Source organism: Gouania willdenowi, chromosome 7, assembly GCF_900634775.1.
Source record: "Gouania willdenowi chromosome 7, fGouWil2.1, whole genome shotgun sequence".
Taxonomy (NCBI): Eukaryota; Metazoa; Chordata; class Actinopteri; order Blenniiformes; family Gobiesocidae; genus Gouania; species Gouania willdenowi.
The window spans coordinates 29,422,761-29,442,708 of NC_041050.1; the positions used below are offsets into that span (position 1 = coordinate 29,422,761).

General features: G+C 38.5%; 1 protein-coding gene across 7 annotated transcripts in view; it reads right to left on the minus strand.

Moving 5' to 3' along the window:
• Nucleotides 1-10,008: 10,008 nt before the first annotated feature.
• Nucleotides 10,009-19,948, minus strand: part of znf385a (zinc finger protein 385A) — a 102,872-nt gene continuing 92,932 nt past the window's right edge. For 6 of the 7 annotated variants that reach the window (XM_028452036.1, XM_028452041.1, XM_028452038.1 and 3 more), the window contains 3 exons: nt 16,227-16,411; nt 15,030-15,122; nt 10,009-13,925 (listed from right to left, as the gene is read on the minus strand). In XM_028452036.1, the coding sequence (XP_028307837.1) occupies nt 13,677-13,925; nt 15,030-15,122; nt 16,227-16,411 (527 nt within the window). In that variant the 3' untranslated portion in view covers nt 10,009-13,676. The remainder of the gene's footprint in view (nt 13,926-15,029; nt 15,123-16,226; nt 16,412-19,948) is intronic. The other variant, XM_028452037.1, reaches the window with a different exon arrangement.

Genomic DNA, 19,948 nt, shown 5'->3' on the forward strand with positions numbered 1-19,948 from the left:
CATTCTGCTTCCTGCGCCTGCGGACGCATGCGCACAGGAAGTGCCGGAACTATAGTCAGGTTTGTCTGAGGTGTGGGTCCGGACCAATAGCAACAGCCTATAAAATGAATTTATCATTATTTCTAATTGCTTTATAAAACCACAACACAAACACTGGCCCCAAAAAGAAACACAAAACTAGAGAGCATAACTCAGGCATAAAAGTGAGAGTATAACATGATAGCAGTGGCAAAGCTGTATCAGAAATTAATTAATTATCTTTAATAGTAAACGTTCACTGCTATATTATGTTAGCTTTTAAAAGGTTACCTGGGCTCACTCTGTTCCAGCACCACAGAACTCTCAGAGTATCTCTTAAACAGAATTTAACCCTTACCCTAAAACAGAGGCCAACGTTAATGTTTCTCATAATAAAACAGACATTCCAATTAGTGATGATCTATTCTGAAATGTGCTGAGTCTACAAAGCGTGTCGAGTGATGGGGGGGGCGTTTCCGCAAAGCGTGCATTGAGGCTTGCTTCGAATGATGACGAGTGAGGCCTCGTTACCCGGCTGTACCATGTGACTGCTTTGGGAAGTGGTTCAGAGTTTAATTTATCTAGAGAAATATATTATTTATTTATTTATATATTTTTTGTAATTCATAGCCATTCCCAAGAGCCTATTTTTTTTAATAAATCCCACACTATAGGATAGAGCTGCCTGTAATTAGACATGTGGCCAGTAGGGGGTTGTATGAGCATATAAAGCTTCAAGAAATGAACCATTAAGTAAAAGTTATCTCTGTAGTTTTCATCTTTGAAAGTCGGCACTGAGCTAGGATAGCATTAGCCGCTAATCACATCGGCTTTTTTTTACTGGTGGTTTATGTTTATGAGAGGAGAAAAAGGTGCGCAGCTCCCCGCTTCAGCAGGCAGGGAAACTCATTTCCCCCTCCCATTTTTTTGCTCCCCTTGTGAGCTCCGCCTACTATACATATTCATTAGAGGGAAACGCGCTAAATGGATTGAGGGTGCATTGCGACGCGCAGCAGCCACACGCTCCTGATTTCCTGGGGTTTGAAAGCATTATTAGGGCGTGGAGTGACGTTTGCACATGTTTTAATACCCCTAAACCTTTCGTGAATCCAAAGTCCTTACCAGTGTACAGAACAATAACCTCAATGTCCCAATTCTAAATGTCGCACTATAAACACATATGAAAAACAATATGCGGTAGGTGGTTAGCACGGTAAAGAGAGGTTGTGTGAGATTTGATTCAGGGGAGGGACTTTTGCTGATTAACCACAGGTGTAGCACACTGTGATTAATCACAGCTGCTATATATGTCTTGCAGGGGAGCTTAGAACACTGCAAAAAGTATGTGTGTGCTGAACTCCATCAGAACCCTTATAGACATCAAGTCCTGTTACACAATACAAAGGATCTACCATGTGAAATTAGGTTTATTTAACATCTCATTTATTTTCATGAAATGTATATATTGGGAATCACGGAAAATATCAAGACTTATAGAGTGTCTATTTAGAGTGTCCATGTATTATTCATGTGTGTTCAGCGGACTTGCAGTATGAATAGTATGAGTCAATGTTTAATTAAAGTTTACAGACAAACTGAGGGTCATTTCTCTTTTATCAGCAAGATTTTAAATGTAGAATTAGATGGTGTTAAAAACACAAGATGTCAAAAATGGGGAGAAACACTTTAAAGGTTCTGGGCAAAGGAGGAGATCAAAGAACTATGAATGCTGTTAGGGTTTCACCTATTGAATGACCTCACAGTGTATGCACCAAAGGTGGAAGCGACAGTGCTGTGACGTCACTCAAACATCCACCAGTCACATCCAGGGATTGCTGATCAGAGTGCTGGGGTAATGTACTGTGAAAACACTATAAAAATGTCCTCCTACAACAGCTTCTAGTTATTCTGATTTATCTCAAACAGCTCTTGGAATAAATCACAGTATTCAAGTGTTTTGGTGACAAAAGGCTATTGTGTTGTGTTTTAAATCATTCAAATGTATTAACCAACTTTCATCTTCCTTCCGTCGTTGTCATGCAAACAGAGTAGACTTCTGTTTCTTGAAAACATATTTTCAAATAAGGACACAGAATCAAGTTTACCACATCCTGTAATGTAGGAAAGTTCTTTCATGAAAGAGTGCCAGAGACCTGTATGAATAACCCCAGTGAGCCATTCTCTAATATGGAATGTGTTTGACTGGACACAGTGTTAAAGTGCTTTGCAGAGAGAGAGACATTATTACATTCATGAGCCAGAACTAGGTTCAAGGCTAACATCTAAAAATCCTCAGAAAACATGTTTTTTGACATTATCCTTCGTTCAAAGAATATTATCAGAAGTAGAGTGTCTTTGTATGAGTCTGAGTGGCAGTTTGATTTATGTGTGAATAGTTGAGTGTCCTTCTAAAGACCTAAGACATCAGTCAAAGGAGGGATTCCTCATTCTTACCTCCTCCGTCAATGCTTATGTGTCTCTGGAGGGTTTCAGATGAATGTCACTCAGGCAAATATTGAGGGTCTGAGTTTTAGTGGGCAGCTCGTCGTCTCCCACCATACTGGCCACGTTTACATGTGAGCTTTAATTCTCCTTTAATTCAGAATAAAAGTTAAATCTTCTTTAAACTGACCAAACACTTAAAGGTAGGGTAGGCGATTTTCAAAAGCTAGCATGGTTTTGAATGTAGCCTCCCTAATGGCTCCACCTTTACCCCCCTCCCCTTTGTGCTCCGTCTCACTCACATGCATGCGCACAGCTGCTGTAGAAGCAGACCTGAGCTCATCACTTATATTGTGTAGAAACTTTGTTGTCTCATGTCTCATTCAGCAGTGAGTGAGCAATAAACTTTACCATCATATATGTTTTAACTTTCGGTTAAGCGGTGACGCGCTTTCAGTGTGAGCTCATGCATGCGATTGGGTTGAGACCGAGCAGGGAGACAGGGAGGCCTGATTGGTTAAAAAAAAGAAACGGTTAGTTTTTTTTCATTGGTCGAAGTTATTACTGGTTTACAGCTGCTACAGTTGACATATTTTTTTTGCTCCTTTTTCGGAGTAAATAAGATCTTAATTTCTGTCAGGACATCAAGGCAATTTCAACCAAAAACTCAAAAAGTGTATCTGAAGGAAATTGCCTACTTTAGCTTTAATTCTGAATGCAAATGTAAATCCAAATTAAACTTAAATTTGAATTAGGTGGCTGGTTTATTTGAATTCTGAATTAAATAATTCCGCTATGTTTTAAACTTTTGATTCTGCTTTAAGGTAATTCCGGTAATTCTGCGCATGTTCGGCCAATCACAATGGCGACATAATTCAAGATGGCGGACCGGACTAGAACCGAGACTATTTATTTAATAAAAGCCTTCAAAGACATGGATATAATTAAAAGAGTGGATGGATGGAAGCAGAAACATGAAGACATTCATTTGGATATATTACACACACACACAGGAACGTCGACAAATGGAACAGGCTTCATCGGACGGGTGATACTAAAACCTGGAGACAAGGTAAATAATACAGCTGAAAACAAAAGGTTTGTTTTGTGTTAATTTCCCCGATAGGTGTGAAAAGTCACGTTCGCCCCCTGTCCAATTAGAACCCTTCCCAACCCACAGACCTAAAGCGAAACTGAATAAAGCCAAATTAACCTGTTTTCCATATAAACCTCAATTCAGAATTACAATTTCCACGTAAACATGAAGTAGAACACTTTAATTCCGAATAATTTCATTTGTAATAACTAATTCCAAATTAAAACACATCACTGTAACATCTTAATGAAAGTCAATGGGCATTTTTTGTTTTTGACACTGACAGACACTCCTGTAGTAAGTCTTCTAAATTAGAGATTGGTGGTTAAATTCCAACCTTAAATCCATCCCTGTGGATGACTAGCGTCTTGCGCCATGTGAATGTCAGTGCGAATGATAATCTAAAGCACTTTGGAGGAACATAAAGTTGCAATAAAAGTGCAATATAAACTGAGTAACAGGTTTACCGCCCGTGCAGCTACAATAAACGGGTGGATACGATCTAGTGACGTATGCCAAGGTTTAACAACAGCAAATTCAAACACTCAACACGCTAAGTGTTTAAAAAAAAGAGCAAACACTTCAGTTGATCTCAACACAAATTGTCAACAAGTCAAAAAAAGAGTGTTTTAAGCTCTAAATGGGTTTGTGGGAACAAAAGTGTGACAGGTCTATAGTGAGGTACAGAAAGGCACAACAGGTTTTAAATGGACTAAAAACTAGTAGATGTATATGTCAGTCTTTTGTGTCGTGTGTGTCATGCTGTTGAACACGCTGTACTTTTCTATACGAACAGAAGTAGAATATTCAGTCTTTCTTTGAGAACTTCTTGACAAAGGAGTGTGAATGTATGAAACTTCAGGACACTGTGTTTACTGCACGCTGTGAGAACAAATATGTGCTACTCTAAAGTTTGTGGCTTTTTCTCTTTCCTCATTTATGCACATGAAATGACTTTGGTTTCCAAGAGGAAGGAAGAGAGGAAAAATATATTGCTTTAAAACAGAACAAAAGCTCAGCTTTGTTTATTTCTCTTACAGATCTTTGAATTACAAAAAAAAGTCTTCTCCTTTTTGGTTGAATATTAGAATGGTAGACATAGAGGACTGAAAATATGCCCTCTCATCTCAGGTGCAGACCTCCATTTGGAGGAAAGTGCAGCTACGTATCTCTGCCTCTTCAGATTCCATTTAAGGACCCCTGCCTGCCCATCTGGCCATGCTATTGGCAGTTTTGGCACATCTCGATACACAGAGCTCTCAAGGAAAAGAGCTGCTGGTTCTACCTCTATAGCCTTCTAGTGCACAACTAGCCAATGTCATTTTGATGTGGGTATTTTCAACTGCTGCACGCCATGCCGACATGTATCTAATAGCCCATCTCTAGGCAGTGAAACAAAGGTTTTTCCAATCACACCAGTTGCTTCGTGCTCCCTAAAATGAGTGGACACCATCCAAGTACACAGTAGTGTTGTACTCAAGACCACATTGTCCGAGAGCAAGACTTTCATGAGACCTAATTGCACCAAAACCAAGACAAGACCAAGACTTTTGGGGTTCAAGACCAAGTCAAGACTAAGACCGAGGCCAAAAAATCAATTTCAAAAACCATGACAAGGTTGAACAGTTACAGAACATTCTCTCTTTATTTTTAGTTTCTTTTAAATACATTTGACAGCAAAAAAGCATGAATCAACTGTATTAAGTTCTTCTCATTATCACATTAATAAAGTTGACGAATAGCAGAAATCAGTGCTGTTCTTGACTGGTCTTGATGAGAAATCCCTAATGTTGACACTCCAAGACAAAATGCTTTACAAAAATGCTTTCGAGTCCGAGACAACATAAAGACCTTTACTTTAAAATGTGGTCTCGAGACCAAGACCAGTCTCGAGTACTACAAAACCAGTATACAGCTACAAAATAGGGAAACAAGGCACTCCAAAATTGAGAAAATCTAAACGAGAGAGGATTTTTTTTTTCCATTTATTTTTTAATTTTTTTTAATTTTGGAGTGCCTGGTTTCCCCATACTTTTGACAAATTCCTTCCCCCTGTTTTCCCAAGAGCATCCAAACCTGCTATTCTTAAACACTTTGGGCAGTCATCCCTTGCCTTTGTTCTTCACTAGTATACAGCTGCTGATGTTTCATTAACATGGTTTGTGATCATTTAAGACTCTTGCGGTTCTTTTTTTTCAGTGAGCCTGTGCATAGATGTGACACAGCACCCCATCTAGTGGCCCATCTGAGTACTGAGCATGATTTATTCTAAAGTGTAGGAATTCTTTAAAACTTTCCATTCGACTCACATGTTTCTGTTCAGTGTCGCAGGGGTTTGCTGGTATCTATCTCCAGGAGTATGTTTTCCCCAGGGCTTGAACCCAGGACCTTCTGGCAGTGAGGCAGTGCTAACTACCAGGCTACACCTTGATGCTCGAAAAATGTCTGATGTAAACAACAAGCTGGTTGTCTTACACAGGAATTCAGCATATGTTCCAACTTGACAATGTTGCTTTTCATCAGGAAGTACAATACAGCGCCAGCCCCACTCACTGCACTGTACAGCTGCTGCTCACCAAGTCAATTAGGCTGCTCCATGGCAGCTGCGATTGATGACTATTTGCTAAAGTTACTGGATCGGGCCGATAAAACATGCTTAAACTTCCTGAAAAAAGAAAACCAAGATAAAAAACACTTTGAAGGAATTGTTTGAACTATTTGAATATTGGCTTGGTGATGCACAAACTATTCCGCCACTAACTCTACATTGGAGTTTGTGGGGTGCCCTGAAAATGTCTGTCATACTCAAACATTGTATAAGCTGCAATTAGAGCGGAGCAATATGGACCAAAATTCATATTTTCTCCTTTAAAAAGGCAATAAACACATAGGCCTACCCATACGCGGCGTTTGAGGGGGTTGGAGGTGGGGGGGAGCGTCAAAAGTTTTCATTACACTTTTTCCAAATTCATTCGAAAAAATACAATTCTTAATATAATGCACATAATATAGGCTACAAATATGTTAAGTGCCATAAAACACAATGACTGTATGTTAATAAATGTGCCTGTGTGGCATTTTGCATCAGCAAATTTAACCCAGAGTTGTCTTTCTGGTCAGACTTCATTTGACATAAAATGATCAAGATTTGTGTCGTATATCACCATTGTGAGAAAATATATTGAGAGATGAGTTTTGGTCCATATCGCCCAGCTCTAGTAGGAATGCTCACAGCATTTCAATGTCAGCATAGGCCTACCACATTCTAATCACCAAATTGTATTTAGTAAGTGGTTGATAAGTAACTATTTTAGATTTCCTGTACAACTGTCAAAATATAAGGGATACTGGAGCTTGGTTGGGGTGGTGGGTCAGCCAAATGTTATTGTATTAAAGCCACACAGCGGACTTTGTGACCTAAAAAGTTGATGCATATGAGTTATTTTAATGATTCCTCAGGCCAATATACAGCGCTTGACAGTATCAATGCTCCGAGTGGGGCTTCCCTCTTGAAATACCGACTATGTAAGTTTGGAAAAGACTGACCGTCTTTGGCCAGGTCATGTGACCTGGAGAATGCCTTTCACTTTCCAGCAGTCACGTGACCACAGGCTCTGATATACTCATGGAGCTAATGCTTTGCTAGTATTTTTCACTAAGTGGTGCTTTTTGGTCACTTCATCACTTTATCGCTATGAACAGGGAACTGTGTGTGTGTGCGTGTGTGTGTGTGTGTGTGTTTGTGTGTGTAGAAGCGGTGACCAGTGTTTGGAATAACAGCGATTAAAATAACGGCGTTAGGTAGTGGCTTTTTTTTTCAGTAACGGAGTAATCTAACTAATTACTTTTTACGCCGTTACAACGCCGTTAACGTTAATGAACATTAAATGCGGTGCGTTACATGCATTGATTGAATAAACTGTTATCCAAAGCACCCCTGGCTTCTTACGCAGCTGTAGTGAGGAGGTGGGTTAAAAACAAGGTGAGCGATTATGATTGGCTAAGGCGGCGTCATCTCTCATGGTAGCCAATCAGAGCCAGTGTTTTTACACACGTGCCAGCACACACACACAACCACTACAGATTTGATGAAGCAGCAGAGATGGCGAGCGCGGAGCAGTCCGATGGAAAGTTGGCATTTTTAAGGCGGCGATAAAAACACTACTTTAAATTAATTGTTGTCAAAGGCAAGAATGTGTATGTGAAGTGTTCATTATATCCAGGAGTGAAGGCTTTGTCCACATCAGTTGTAAGCAACTCGAATTTAATGAAGCACCTCACAACGACACACGCATCTAAAATCTGAATTCTTTGACATATAGCAACTTTTTTTTTTTTTTTTTTACAGTAACGCAAATAGTTTCTTTCCTTTGTAATGAGTTACTTTTATTCTAGAGTAATTCAATTACTAACTCAGTTAACTAATTACTTTTTTAAAAGTAACGTTCCCAACACTGGCGGTGACAGAGGAGAGAGAAAGAGGTCTGATCACTTCTTTTTCTTCTTCTCCGGCCGTATGTTTACAGCACTAACCATAGACAGCTCCTGTTTTTACGGTTTAAATAATCAGCTTAAGGAGTTACTAAAGGATGAGTTCACCCAGAATGTAGGCTTATTCAAGAAGTTAACCGCTTTAATTTTGCCCCGATAGATTGAGGAAGTGTAGCACAGCCCTCCGCAGCAGCCGTCTGCACTGTAGCGGGAGGGAGCAGGAAGGGGCTGCTGCCGCGGCTCTACAGACAGTGAAGATGTGAAAGTTGTCGCTTTAAGTCAGATTCCTACTTACATAAACCTTAACCATAAACCATTACTTTTTTTTAATGGTGAATCAATGATCTCTCTTCAACCAACAGGTCAACTACTGTCTGCATACACAATCAAAAAGACAAGGGAGGCTGGCTTGCGACGGTGCAGCGGCACTTGTGGCCACTAGGGGCGCTTGGTGTGAAAGTTACAGGTCTAGTGCCCCTAGTGGCCAAAAGTTACACAGTGTTGCTTTAATGATTTGTTTGCATTAAAATCACTTTATGCTGTAAAATAATTTTAATTATTTTACTGTAGGCTACATAAGGCTCAAACACAGTAAATTTGTAATGCTACGTAAGTGAAATAAATACACTATTTCCACCTATCTTGTGTCATCACTCATAACTGAGGGAGTTATCCCCCCTGTGCCTCCAACTACAGTCAGTGGTTCACACAGTCCTGGAGTCTGTGTCATGGTGCCTCTGCAATGTAAGAGTCTGAGTGCTTAGAGCCAGTGCTGAGTGGAGTTAGTGTGAGAGACAGACAGGGAAGAAGTGACTAAAGCGTAAACTCTCAAAACTAGTATTTTAGCGTAAAACAAGCTTAAAAATTGTTCAATAATTCCATCTGGCATCGCGTTTTTTGTATCACAACATTTTATATAACAATTTTATAAACTTAATTTTACATTTAACTTGCAATAATAACAAATTCAACTAGAATGTTTGCAATTCCTGAAGAAAATGCAAGTGAGGATGCATTAGCTTAGCATTAGTACTAATTTGCATTAGCATTAGTATTAGCTAGCATTTTATTAATTAGCTTTAGTATTAGCATTAATTTGCATTAGCATTAGCTTTTGCATTATCTAGCACTAGCATAGCATTAGATTTAGCTAGCATTAGCTGAGTGTTAGCATTAGTTTAGCAATAGCACTAACCTAGCAATAGCATTAGCCTAGCATTAGCACTAACCTAGCATTAGCATTAACACTAACCTAGCATTAGCTAAGCATTAACCTAGCAAGAACTGAACAATAGCAATAAGGTTGAAATGGGTTGAAAAAGTTGAAATGGGTTGAATTTTGTTGCCTCCTACACCTTCACTAATTAATTAACAAGCTATAATGCTGTTACACAAGACTGCAATCTACTGTATGTAATGATTTATATACGTTTATGTACTGTTATATATTTATGTTCTGAGTTCATGATACGATACGAAACTTTTGGAAAGGAAAAATGACCCCAAAAACAAAAAAAAAGAAGTCAGAAAAGTAACCATGCTTTTATTTGACTTTAACTCTGGACATACTGTACTTACCCTGGGTTTGACCTTTTCAACTCAAGAGGAATATAGAAAATAAATCAAAACAATCTGGTGTAGATATGAATTAATTCAACTCCATCTCTCACGTTACCACTTATACCCTTGGCAATCCATCTTGTGATGTTTTGATACACGTGATATCTTGTCTTACAATATCGTCCCCCCTTTATTGTTTAGAAATTTGTATTTATTCTTTTTTTTTGTTATTTTTCAAAACTATAAAGTAGATGAACCCTGAAATGTACCTGAACTGAGCTGGAATTAATGTATTGATATTGAAAAATATTAATAAATAAATGTAATTTGGTGCTTTGGATGTTGTCGTTGTGTAACTTGTTTTGTGCATCAGAAGTAACCAAGAAAAACTCTACAGACAGACTTATTGAATGATTTATTGACATTTACTTTTTTCCCACCATGGTTTCTCTTGATACCAATAGTAGTTACCATAAAGTTTCTTTTTTTTATTTAAATTACATTTATAATGTTTTACTCACATACACATTTATTGTTTAATCTTCTTATTGCAATAAACGAGAGCGGCCAGAATGAGTCAGGTATTGCTACAGTTCGCCATACAAACTCCTTGTCCCTCTGATGATGAAATCCAAAAATAACTTTATTGGCAAGGAAAGAAATTACACCACAGCCCCTCCATCTCTCTCTCTGGTCAGATAGAGACTGAGGGCAGAATAAGGCTAAGGCTAAAGGCCTACACACAGCTAACATGTAATACCTGCTTGAAACATAGGAATCTAACACTTATTTCCCACGTGTGAATAATGAGGATGACTCTTGAATGAATGACCACCTCATGAACATATCAAAGACAATATGAACATATCTGTGGTGCTACTTTTACTAACTTACTAGGAATACAGTTGCAGTACTTTTATTAGTTTGGGTTATGGATGCTGACTCTGAGGTGCTTCATCGGTCTTCCCAAACAAACGTGTGCAGTTTTTTTTTTTTTTTTTTTTTAGTCTCCTTGACTTTTAGGCCACTTTAGAGCTCCAGGTTGCCTCAAACTCTGATTGGTGGAAAGTGAGGAAGGGAGAAGATGCCACACACACACACACATAGAAGAATACATATTGTTACACACATCGACAGGAAGAAAGCACCGACCCTGGAATAGTTTCTCACTCACAAAATGAACTTGTTCAGAAACATAAAGAGCACAGTGGTGGATGCTGACTCAAAGGCCAAGCTTTTCTTTAAGTAATGGCATTATTAGTGTTCCTCTAAAGTTTTACTTACACTGAAAAAAAAACAACAACCCAGAAACTGAATAGCAATGCACCCCAAACAAAAGCCTTTTGAACAGATCCAGATTAAATCCCCTGTTGTTTTTTTTTTTTTTAGTGTTGTACCCTGTTACCCAAGCAGAGATACCATGAAAAAGGCCCTTTAATATGAAGGGTCGGTCCCTTTGCACTGCCACAACGTCTCTATCTGTCAGCACTCAAACACTTGGAGGACTCGAGCTACACATGGAAGAACAGAAAAGTCTGTAGGCTGGCGCGCTCGCTTCCTAAGTACACGGCTTCAGACAACATGTCACGACGATAACAAGTCACTCTGATAAAAATTGCTCATTGCATTGCAATATTTCCACAAAGGTAAGACATTAAAACTCATTGCTTCTCAATGAAAAAGGACAGTGTCAGTTTCAAGCTCTCAGACGACATAGGTTTGCTTTATGTATCCTGTGTACTGCCTTGACCAGTCATTGCTTAGCATGTGTTAGTCCAGGGGTGTCAAACTCATTTTAGTTCAGGGGCCAAATACAGACTGGTTTAATCTGAAGTGGGCCACAAACTTTTGGCAGAGAAAACAAGTAATTTTAACCTTAACGTGCCCCAGTTTGCACATCTACGAAAAAATTTATATGTAAAATATGTGAGGCACCAACAATATCCAAGCAATTAATGACAGATATCACTCGCTGCAAGTTCTTTACTGTAAATTGCCTTGATTATTTGATAATTTTTTTAATTTAATTTAGGACAATTTTCTGGAGTAATTTGAGGAAAATGGCAGGATTTTGGTAAAATTTTGATTTAAAAAAAAAAATACTGCCATAATGTGATAATCATGGGAAAACTGTGACCACTGTGAATATTGCTGAGTTTCATTGCAATCATGTATTTGAAGGAACTGAGATATCTACAACTGAATATGTTGGAAATTTACACAATGATTCATGGATTCTCTGTCATTTTTTTATTTCTCCTGCAAGGCCAAATTGGATGTTCTATAGAGCCGGATTTGGCCCCCGGGCCTTGAGTTTGACATATGTGTTAGTTTGTCTGTCACTTATCCACCACATTCCTGGAGGCGCTACTTTGTTTGTGACTATAAACATCACTTTCTGTGTGAAAAAGAGTGCGGTTAATAACAACTTGTTTAATTTTCATACATTTTTATTCTCTTTTGGAGAAAGAAGTTGCCCCCATAATCTGGAAGAAGGAGCCCCAGGATTACAGTGGATAACATGTGCTGTCCATATGTCCACCCCTTTTCTTCATTTCCTATTCTGCCTTTCAAATCTTCCCTATAAAAACACTTCTATTGTATTTTCTGTTGTATTTCACTCCTTTTGTGTGTGATACAAATGCAAAACAACAGTCTGAAACAAACATAACAAAGTGCTCACCAGTCTTTGTAAAAGCAAACAAATCATGGTGTGTTTCATGGCTTTCATTAAAGAACAGGAAGTATCATTGGTTGCCTTGGGCTAGACGTCGGTTCCCGCTTCTGGCGGCTCCTCTCTGGTTCACACTTGGTTGTCATTCCAGCTCAAGATCATTTCTCCACAAAAAAAAAATCTATTTGGCTTTCATCTTCCTCTAATTTGTGTGGTATTTCTTCAGCATCATGGCTTCTGGCATGAACTGTGACTCACACAGCACTCGTAATGTCGTAAATAAACCTTTGGATGAAGAGAGGAGTGAGAAGACGTGGCAGGAGTGGGAGAAGTTAACCCAGGAGTGCAGAGGATCCATACAATAAGAGGAAGTCTACATAAACAAGATGAAAGCATCCATACAGGTCACACCTACACAGTGAGTCTCTGGATGAAGCTCGCAGAGATGTGACGTCGGCTCATCTTTCTCCGAGGAGAATTACTGGACATTTAAAAGATTGGGATCATGTGTTGAAAACCGATGTGTTACAGCTGTGTAGAATGAATCCATGTGTGATTTCTGCTGCTTCTCCCAACCCCACATCTTTTTAAAGCTCCGTCTTGACTGTTATGGAGGTTGGCAGTTGTGCCCTGTAGCATTTTTTTGTTGGTTTGGTCTATTTTTGAAACCGATTTGTTGAGGCCTGTGCGTCTACATGTTGCCTGTGGTCAACCCCACTGACCCGTGCCAGCCCCTCCTCTCACTTCTCCAACAGAAGTGCAATCCCAATGGTCCCTTTTTTTTTTGCTCCTCCCCCTGAGCCCAGCGGACGTGTCACAGCCACAGTCATGTTGTACCTACTGAGTACCAAGTGTCACAAAGAGGTGTTGACCTCCAAGCACAGCATGCACAGCACTGCCATGGCTAACAGCTGGAAGTCGCTAACCTACTGACTTGACATTATTGTCTTTGTTTTTGAGATGCATAGGATGAGAGTAACACAATGAACCATAATGACAAGAGAAATTCAACCTGTCGGAGAATGCCTTTGCAACGCTACGTGGGGTTTAACACTTAAGATCTGTATGTTTCTTTTGGAGCTACGTCCATGACTGGGCCACTGTGCAAGAGGAGAGAGAAATGTACAAGGGAATTAAATGCATAATGAATGTCCTTCCTCTGCTAATCTCCTCTGTCTTTAGAACTGAGGGAGAAGGAACGGACAGTTTTAGGTAAAAGGAAAGAGAGGGACAGTTTTTGTTCTCCGCTCCGACGCTCATTTTCCTTTTCTCCGTCTGTTCGATGATTAGATGATTTCCCCTCTTTTCTGTTTGTCGTTGATCATGTTTGTGGCTTCACAGTGTGCTTTGGGAGTGGGTGTTCCTGACTGGCTGAAGTCAGGTCACGGTGATGTGTCAGTAAGGAGAGAAGAGGATGGGCCCGTGAGTGGTGCGGATGGGCCCGGGGGCGGGTCTCAGGATGGCGTGACTCAGAGGTGGACCCTGCAGGAGGTGATGGTGTGGATGAGGCGCAGGAGCAGCAGCGCGCAGAGCGAGCTGGTTTGAAGACGCCGCCGCGGCCATTGCTGCAGCGACTGCCAGCGGGCTGGGCAGAAGCCCCGCGCCCAAAGCTTTGGTGAGATCCTTGGAGAAGGACAAAGTAGACTAAAAATATATAAAAGATGGAAAAGGCACAAGAAGGAAGTGGAAAGGGAGAGAGAACATTTGAATTATTAGCCACAGAAGGTCTCCAGATGAACAGAAGCAGTCTTTTGATCCAACACTTTGGAGAGGTTTGAGCTAATTTCATATTGTTCTAGAAGGACAAACACAGCTTTTATCTGAATAAAATCATGTTGTTTTTTTATCATAGGCGGAGTTTGAGATTCTTGCCAGGGGGGACAAAAGAAAAAAAACAATGTTAATTTATTAGTACACTGCTCGTCGGAAGTATGTATGTGGGTGCTTAAGTAGAGTTTGAAGGTTGGATGTGTGAGACTTGAGAGCTTTGCTAGTATCAGTGTGAGCGCGGCTGCTCAGACGGCCGTCCCCCCTCTCCGATCTAACCCTCCGTCCGGTGTAACTTGTGTTGATTCTGCTGTTATTTCAAAATACAATGAAAATAAACATTTTGCATCACCAAATAAGTCCAAAATAACGGATGCACACACTCGGGCTACGTGGAAGCTGTTTAAAAAGTTTCAGGTTGAACAGACACCGCGTCGAGGAGAAATTCGCTCCACAAACACACACTCACGCACGCACGCACGCAAAACTTCCTTACTTTTATAGAGATATAGACCATCTTGAGATTCATGCCAATCACAATGTGTGTAACATATACAATAATGCAAAAATGATTAGTAACATAATTGATAATGTTGACAATAAAAATTTGCGTCGATGCGTTATTTAATGTTGTAAATTCATGATAAAATCAGGGTGGCGGCCACATCCTATGCTTCATTTTTGCTGCAGTACCATACATGAACTGCTGGTCGCAGCGTCGCTTCACCATTTACATTGTGAAGAAGAATTGCGCAACAGAAGAAGAACCAACCTAAAGTCTCAAAAGTTTGGGACCATTTCACTGAAAACTTGTACAGTCACTGTGATTTATGGCACTTAAAATATATGAACATTACGTATTGTACATTTTATTAAGAATTGTTTTGTTTATTTCTAACTCCGCGTATGGTTCCAACACATACTAGGTAGAGACAGTGTTCACTGTGATCACTGTGCATCTGATCAGAACAGAAAGCTTACCGTGAGATCAGCACCCCTGTGCTTCTTGTGTCGGCTGAGCAGAGGGTTAGGCTTGCCTGCCATGCCGTCCCGGTGCCTTCGACTTGATATGTGCTAGAAACAAAAAATTACAGGAGCATAACCTTAACATGTTTCCTTCAACAATATACTATTTTTATCTTCAGTAAAGCATCTACTTACATTAGAAAGTTTGTTGCTCCGTGCAATACGTCAATTCTATCAATAAAGGGTCATTCTGTGTGGAGTTTGCATGTTCTCCCTGTGTTTGTCTGTGCTTCCCTTCACACCATCCAAACATGAATGCTGTGAACATTAGTTTTCCCCCAAATGTCGCAGCGGCTTGGAGTCAAAACTCCACTGATGTTTGATTCGGTGTGTCATTATTTATTTATTTTTATTCTCTTTCTGTTTCTATTTGAACTCTTATTCCATCTGTGAGCTCTAAATGATCACACCGGTCTTTGACAAATTTTGATTTTATTAAAATAAACTACTTTGATATCTAATTCATTAAAAAGCTAAAAAATGTTTTATCTGTTTTCTTTTTAAATTTTTTTTATTTATGAGGATTATTAAATGTTTGTCTTAAAATTTCTTATCAGGTATATTATTAATGGTATTTGTAATTTGATTATATTGTAGTTGATGGACCCCAGGAAGACTTGCTGGTTACTAAGGTACCAGATAATGGGGATCCTTAATATAAACTAGGGGTGTCCCAATCCGATATTGATATCGGATATTGGTCCGATATCAGCCAGAAAACATATACAAAACAAACCAAATATCAGATTTTATCGGACTGCATCTAAAATCGCCGATAAAAGTGACGGTAGAAAATAACTGAAGTGAACTTGAATTGTTGACTATTGTTCTCTGTTTGAGTAACATCACGTGATCAAGCCTTTTCTAACATTCTACACTACAAAATAAGTAATAAAAGTATGTATGTTTTGTGCTGACATTGTATCGTATCGTATCGTATCGTTATTGGTATCGGCTAATATTCAAAGCGGCAATATCGTATCGGAAGTGAAAAAGTTGTACCGAGATATCCCGAATAAAAGCATGAAAAAAACATTAATTACTAATGGATATATAAATTATACATTTGAACATGAAGTCAAGTTTCTAACGTTAATCTTCATTGTATCACATTCAGGATTAAAATGATTATGGGATGTATTCTCCTCCCACCTGTTTGAGTTGCAGTTCAGAGTTGACCCGCACGTTGCAGATCTCACAGTGGAAGGTTCGTTCCTGAGTGTTGGGGTCCACTGGCCCCCCGCCCTGCTCTCCAATGGGCTTGGGGCCCAGGCGAGGATATGCCTTGATGGGCCCCAGCCCACTTCGCGCCTCTAGTATTGTTTTGTGTTTAGTACCTGCAGCACACACACAAACGACAGGTCAACAATGCTATTAAACAAGATGGAATTACATTTAAATGTCAACATAGATTGGAGTGCAAAATATTACTGTTATTTTTAACAAACTTAGTCACTGTTTTTTTTTTTTCTTTTTTTTCTCACAGCTTTCACAAATTTGACACATTTTCGATCATCGAGAAAATGAACTTTACAATATTCAACAGTAATATCACAACAAATTACTGTATTATAACTTTACAGGCTTCAACTGTAATAATCACAATACTGTAAGTAAAAATTTAGACTACAACAGCTGTAGTCACATTGTATTTTACTGTGAAACATGTCCAATACATTACTGTAAAAAATGTATACTAGATCAGGGATTCTCAACTGGTCTCACCCTGGGACCCACATTTTGCCACGGCCATTAAATCGTGACCCACTTTTTATTTATTTTTTTTATTTAGAATTCGACAAACCAAAGTCAGTATTATAAATAAAGTTTTTTTTAAACATAAATCCAAATATTTTTCTGTGCAACATGTGCCTGTCCAAGTCCATTTTGAGAGACATTAAGTATTTATTTATTTTTGACCAGCTGTTTCCGACCCACCCAGTACAGATCCGCGACCCACTTTTGGGTCCTGACCCACCAGTTGAGAATCATTGTACTAGATTACTGTAAAAAAAAAATACTTTGAAAATAATGCAACTAGTAACCAAGTTATACTGTAAATTCAGAGTATTTTATTTTTTACAGTGTATGAATTGACAATTATTTTCCGGCACTACAACAATTAATTTTTTTGTTTTAATTTTTTATCATTTTCCAGTATGTTTTAGAAGCCAAGCTCAGTAATTTATAAAATAAAATAAAATATGGCAACAGCAAAAAAACAACAAAAACAAAACAATACAGAAATTACCCATTGAAATTATATTATTTTCCCCAAACTCTGGCAATGACAAGGACAAATCCATGTGGTTCTGCTCTCAGCATACATGTAGTGCTGAGCTTTGAACAGAAGAGGGCAGCAGAGACACTCACAGCACTGTGGATTTCATATTGATGAGCAACCACAGTTATTTTATCTCTGCATATTGTAAGAACATAATACATTCTAATCAATGTGGAGCCTTTGATTTTTTATACTGGAGCTAAACATGTCATTTTTTTTAGGACAAAAATGATTGGGGTACGGTTAAAAAACGAAATATTTCAAACTCTGTCCAGCTTCAGATAACATTTACACTGAAACAGGACTCAGAGACAGGATACGCCTTAGACTTGGAGGAAAATAAAAGCCTAACGTGTTTTTGGAAAGAAAGGAAACCAGAACATTGAAAGAAAAACTAAACAAAACATGCACAACCAAGTCCTCATATTTACCAGACCATTACATCGACAAATTAGGGGATTTGTTACACTGAACGATTACTAATGTATTGCATTCTTAAACGCTGAGTGGATCAGCTTTAAAAGTGTTCTTGCTGACGGCTGTGTTCATGCTGGATCACATTATTTCTTGTGAAGACTGATGATTTTGTACTATTATTTGAAAAAAGAAAGAAAGCACAACACATCTTGTTCTTGTCTTGTGGACAAATAAAAAAAAAAAAAACAACGCCTCTCTTCTCTACACGACTCAAATGCCACATCTCTCAGGGAGCAGCGGCGAGGCATCAATCTGTCTTTGGCTCAGAGAGACAAATTCGAGCCTCCCTCTAAAGCCCTTTGAACAGAGTTAAGGTTACAGGGGAGGAGAAAAGCATCAGGGTGAGATCAAGCTGCAGGCGGCTCTGAAAGAAAGAAGCTGGGATGACAGGGTTTTTGCTTGTATTAAAAAATGTGCTCTTGGGGGTCTCTGTTGAATTTCAGATTAACAATGGACCCCACAATGGATGTTCTTTACGTAAAAGTGACTCAGTGACTAAACCAACATCTAAGCAGACATCCTTCAGAAAATGACTTGTTTTTTTTTTCTCTGTTGCGTCTCTTTGCATTACTCGACCACGCGCCCTCTCAGTGGCTGTATGACATATGCTTTTATTTTTGAACCCTGCTAACATGCTCGGTTTGAACTCCGAGGATGAGAGTGAGGGTGATTACTTCCAGATTGTTTTCCTTCATCTCGTTTCAGCTGTTTCACCTTTCAATCATCCAGGAGTTGAACTCCAGAGCCAACAAGCTGCCTGCGGGCTGCGACCCCGAATGATCACGGTTGAGAAACACTAAATGACATTGTGTGTGCGTTCTTTTATTTTGGTACTGTGTGTAAGCAGAGGCAGCACAGATGTATTAGTAGGCCACTTCAGAAAAAAAATGATCACGACAGGGGATAAAAGGACTATTTAATCATGTACTGAATATGTTTAGCTAGTAGCTAAATGATCAGTAGCTAGCTTTACTGGAGCAGGGCTGGGATCGATTGTAATTGTAATTGCATAATTGATAATTAATTGCAATTATGGCAAAAATTATAACTGTAATTTCTTTCATCTGCTGCTGTCGTAATCGTAGTGAAATTGTAATTCAGTTCAGATAATTGACTTTGTAATTGTAATTGCCATGACAATTCTATAACAAGTGTCAATTATAATTCAACGCAAAACTGGAGAACCATGTTACAGTCCTATATGTACAGTTCTACACATATGAAGTTAACAATTATTATTTCACACATTTTACCATTTAAAAATATTCAAATCTATATTTTCATTGATTAAGAATCCTAACAAGGTAACCAATAGATAGGAAATAAATTAGATGATAGATATTTGTTTTAAGTGTATTTTACAGCTGATTTAGGACCCGTCATCATAAGAGACCAGCATTTTTTCCAATTACTACTAAATTGAAATGACTTTTTATCCTCAGAGAGTTAATTATAATTATGTTCTCAATTACTAAAGTTCAATTACAGTTAATACTGAAATAAATAACATCATACAAGTTAACCTTCCTCTTGTGTTAGCTTTTTGTTACCATCTCTTATCTTAAAACGTGTCCTAAATCAGCTGTGAAATACACAAAAAACAAATATCTATCATCTATTTTTTTTTCCATATCTATTGGTTTCCTTGTTTGGCTTCCTAATCAATGAAAATATAGCTTTTAATATTTTTGGTGTGGGTGTCGGAGCCTTTTTTTAAATGGCAAAATGTGTCAAAGCTTGAAATGAAACATATTTTAATAATTGTATACATATATATGTGTAGAACTGTAACACAGTTCCCTAGTTTAGCGTTAAATTATATTTGATAATTTTTATAGAATTTTCATGGCAAATACAATTACAAAGTAATGATCTAAACTCAATTACAATGTCAACATATATATTAATAAATATATATACCACTGCAATTATAAATATGCCATAATTGTAATTAATTATCAATTACGCAAATGACAACTATAATTGACCCTAACCCTGTACTAGAGTATAGTTTAGTTACCTTGGTCACTGTGACTTTGGACTCATTCATGTGCAAAACAAAGCCTAAACTTCAAACTCTCTGAGGACAGAGTCAAAGTCCTGCAGATACAAA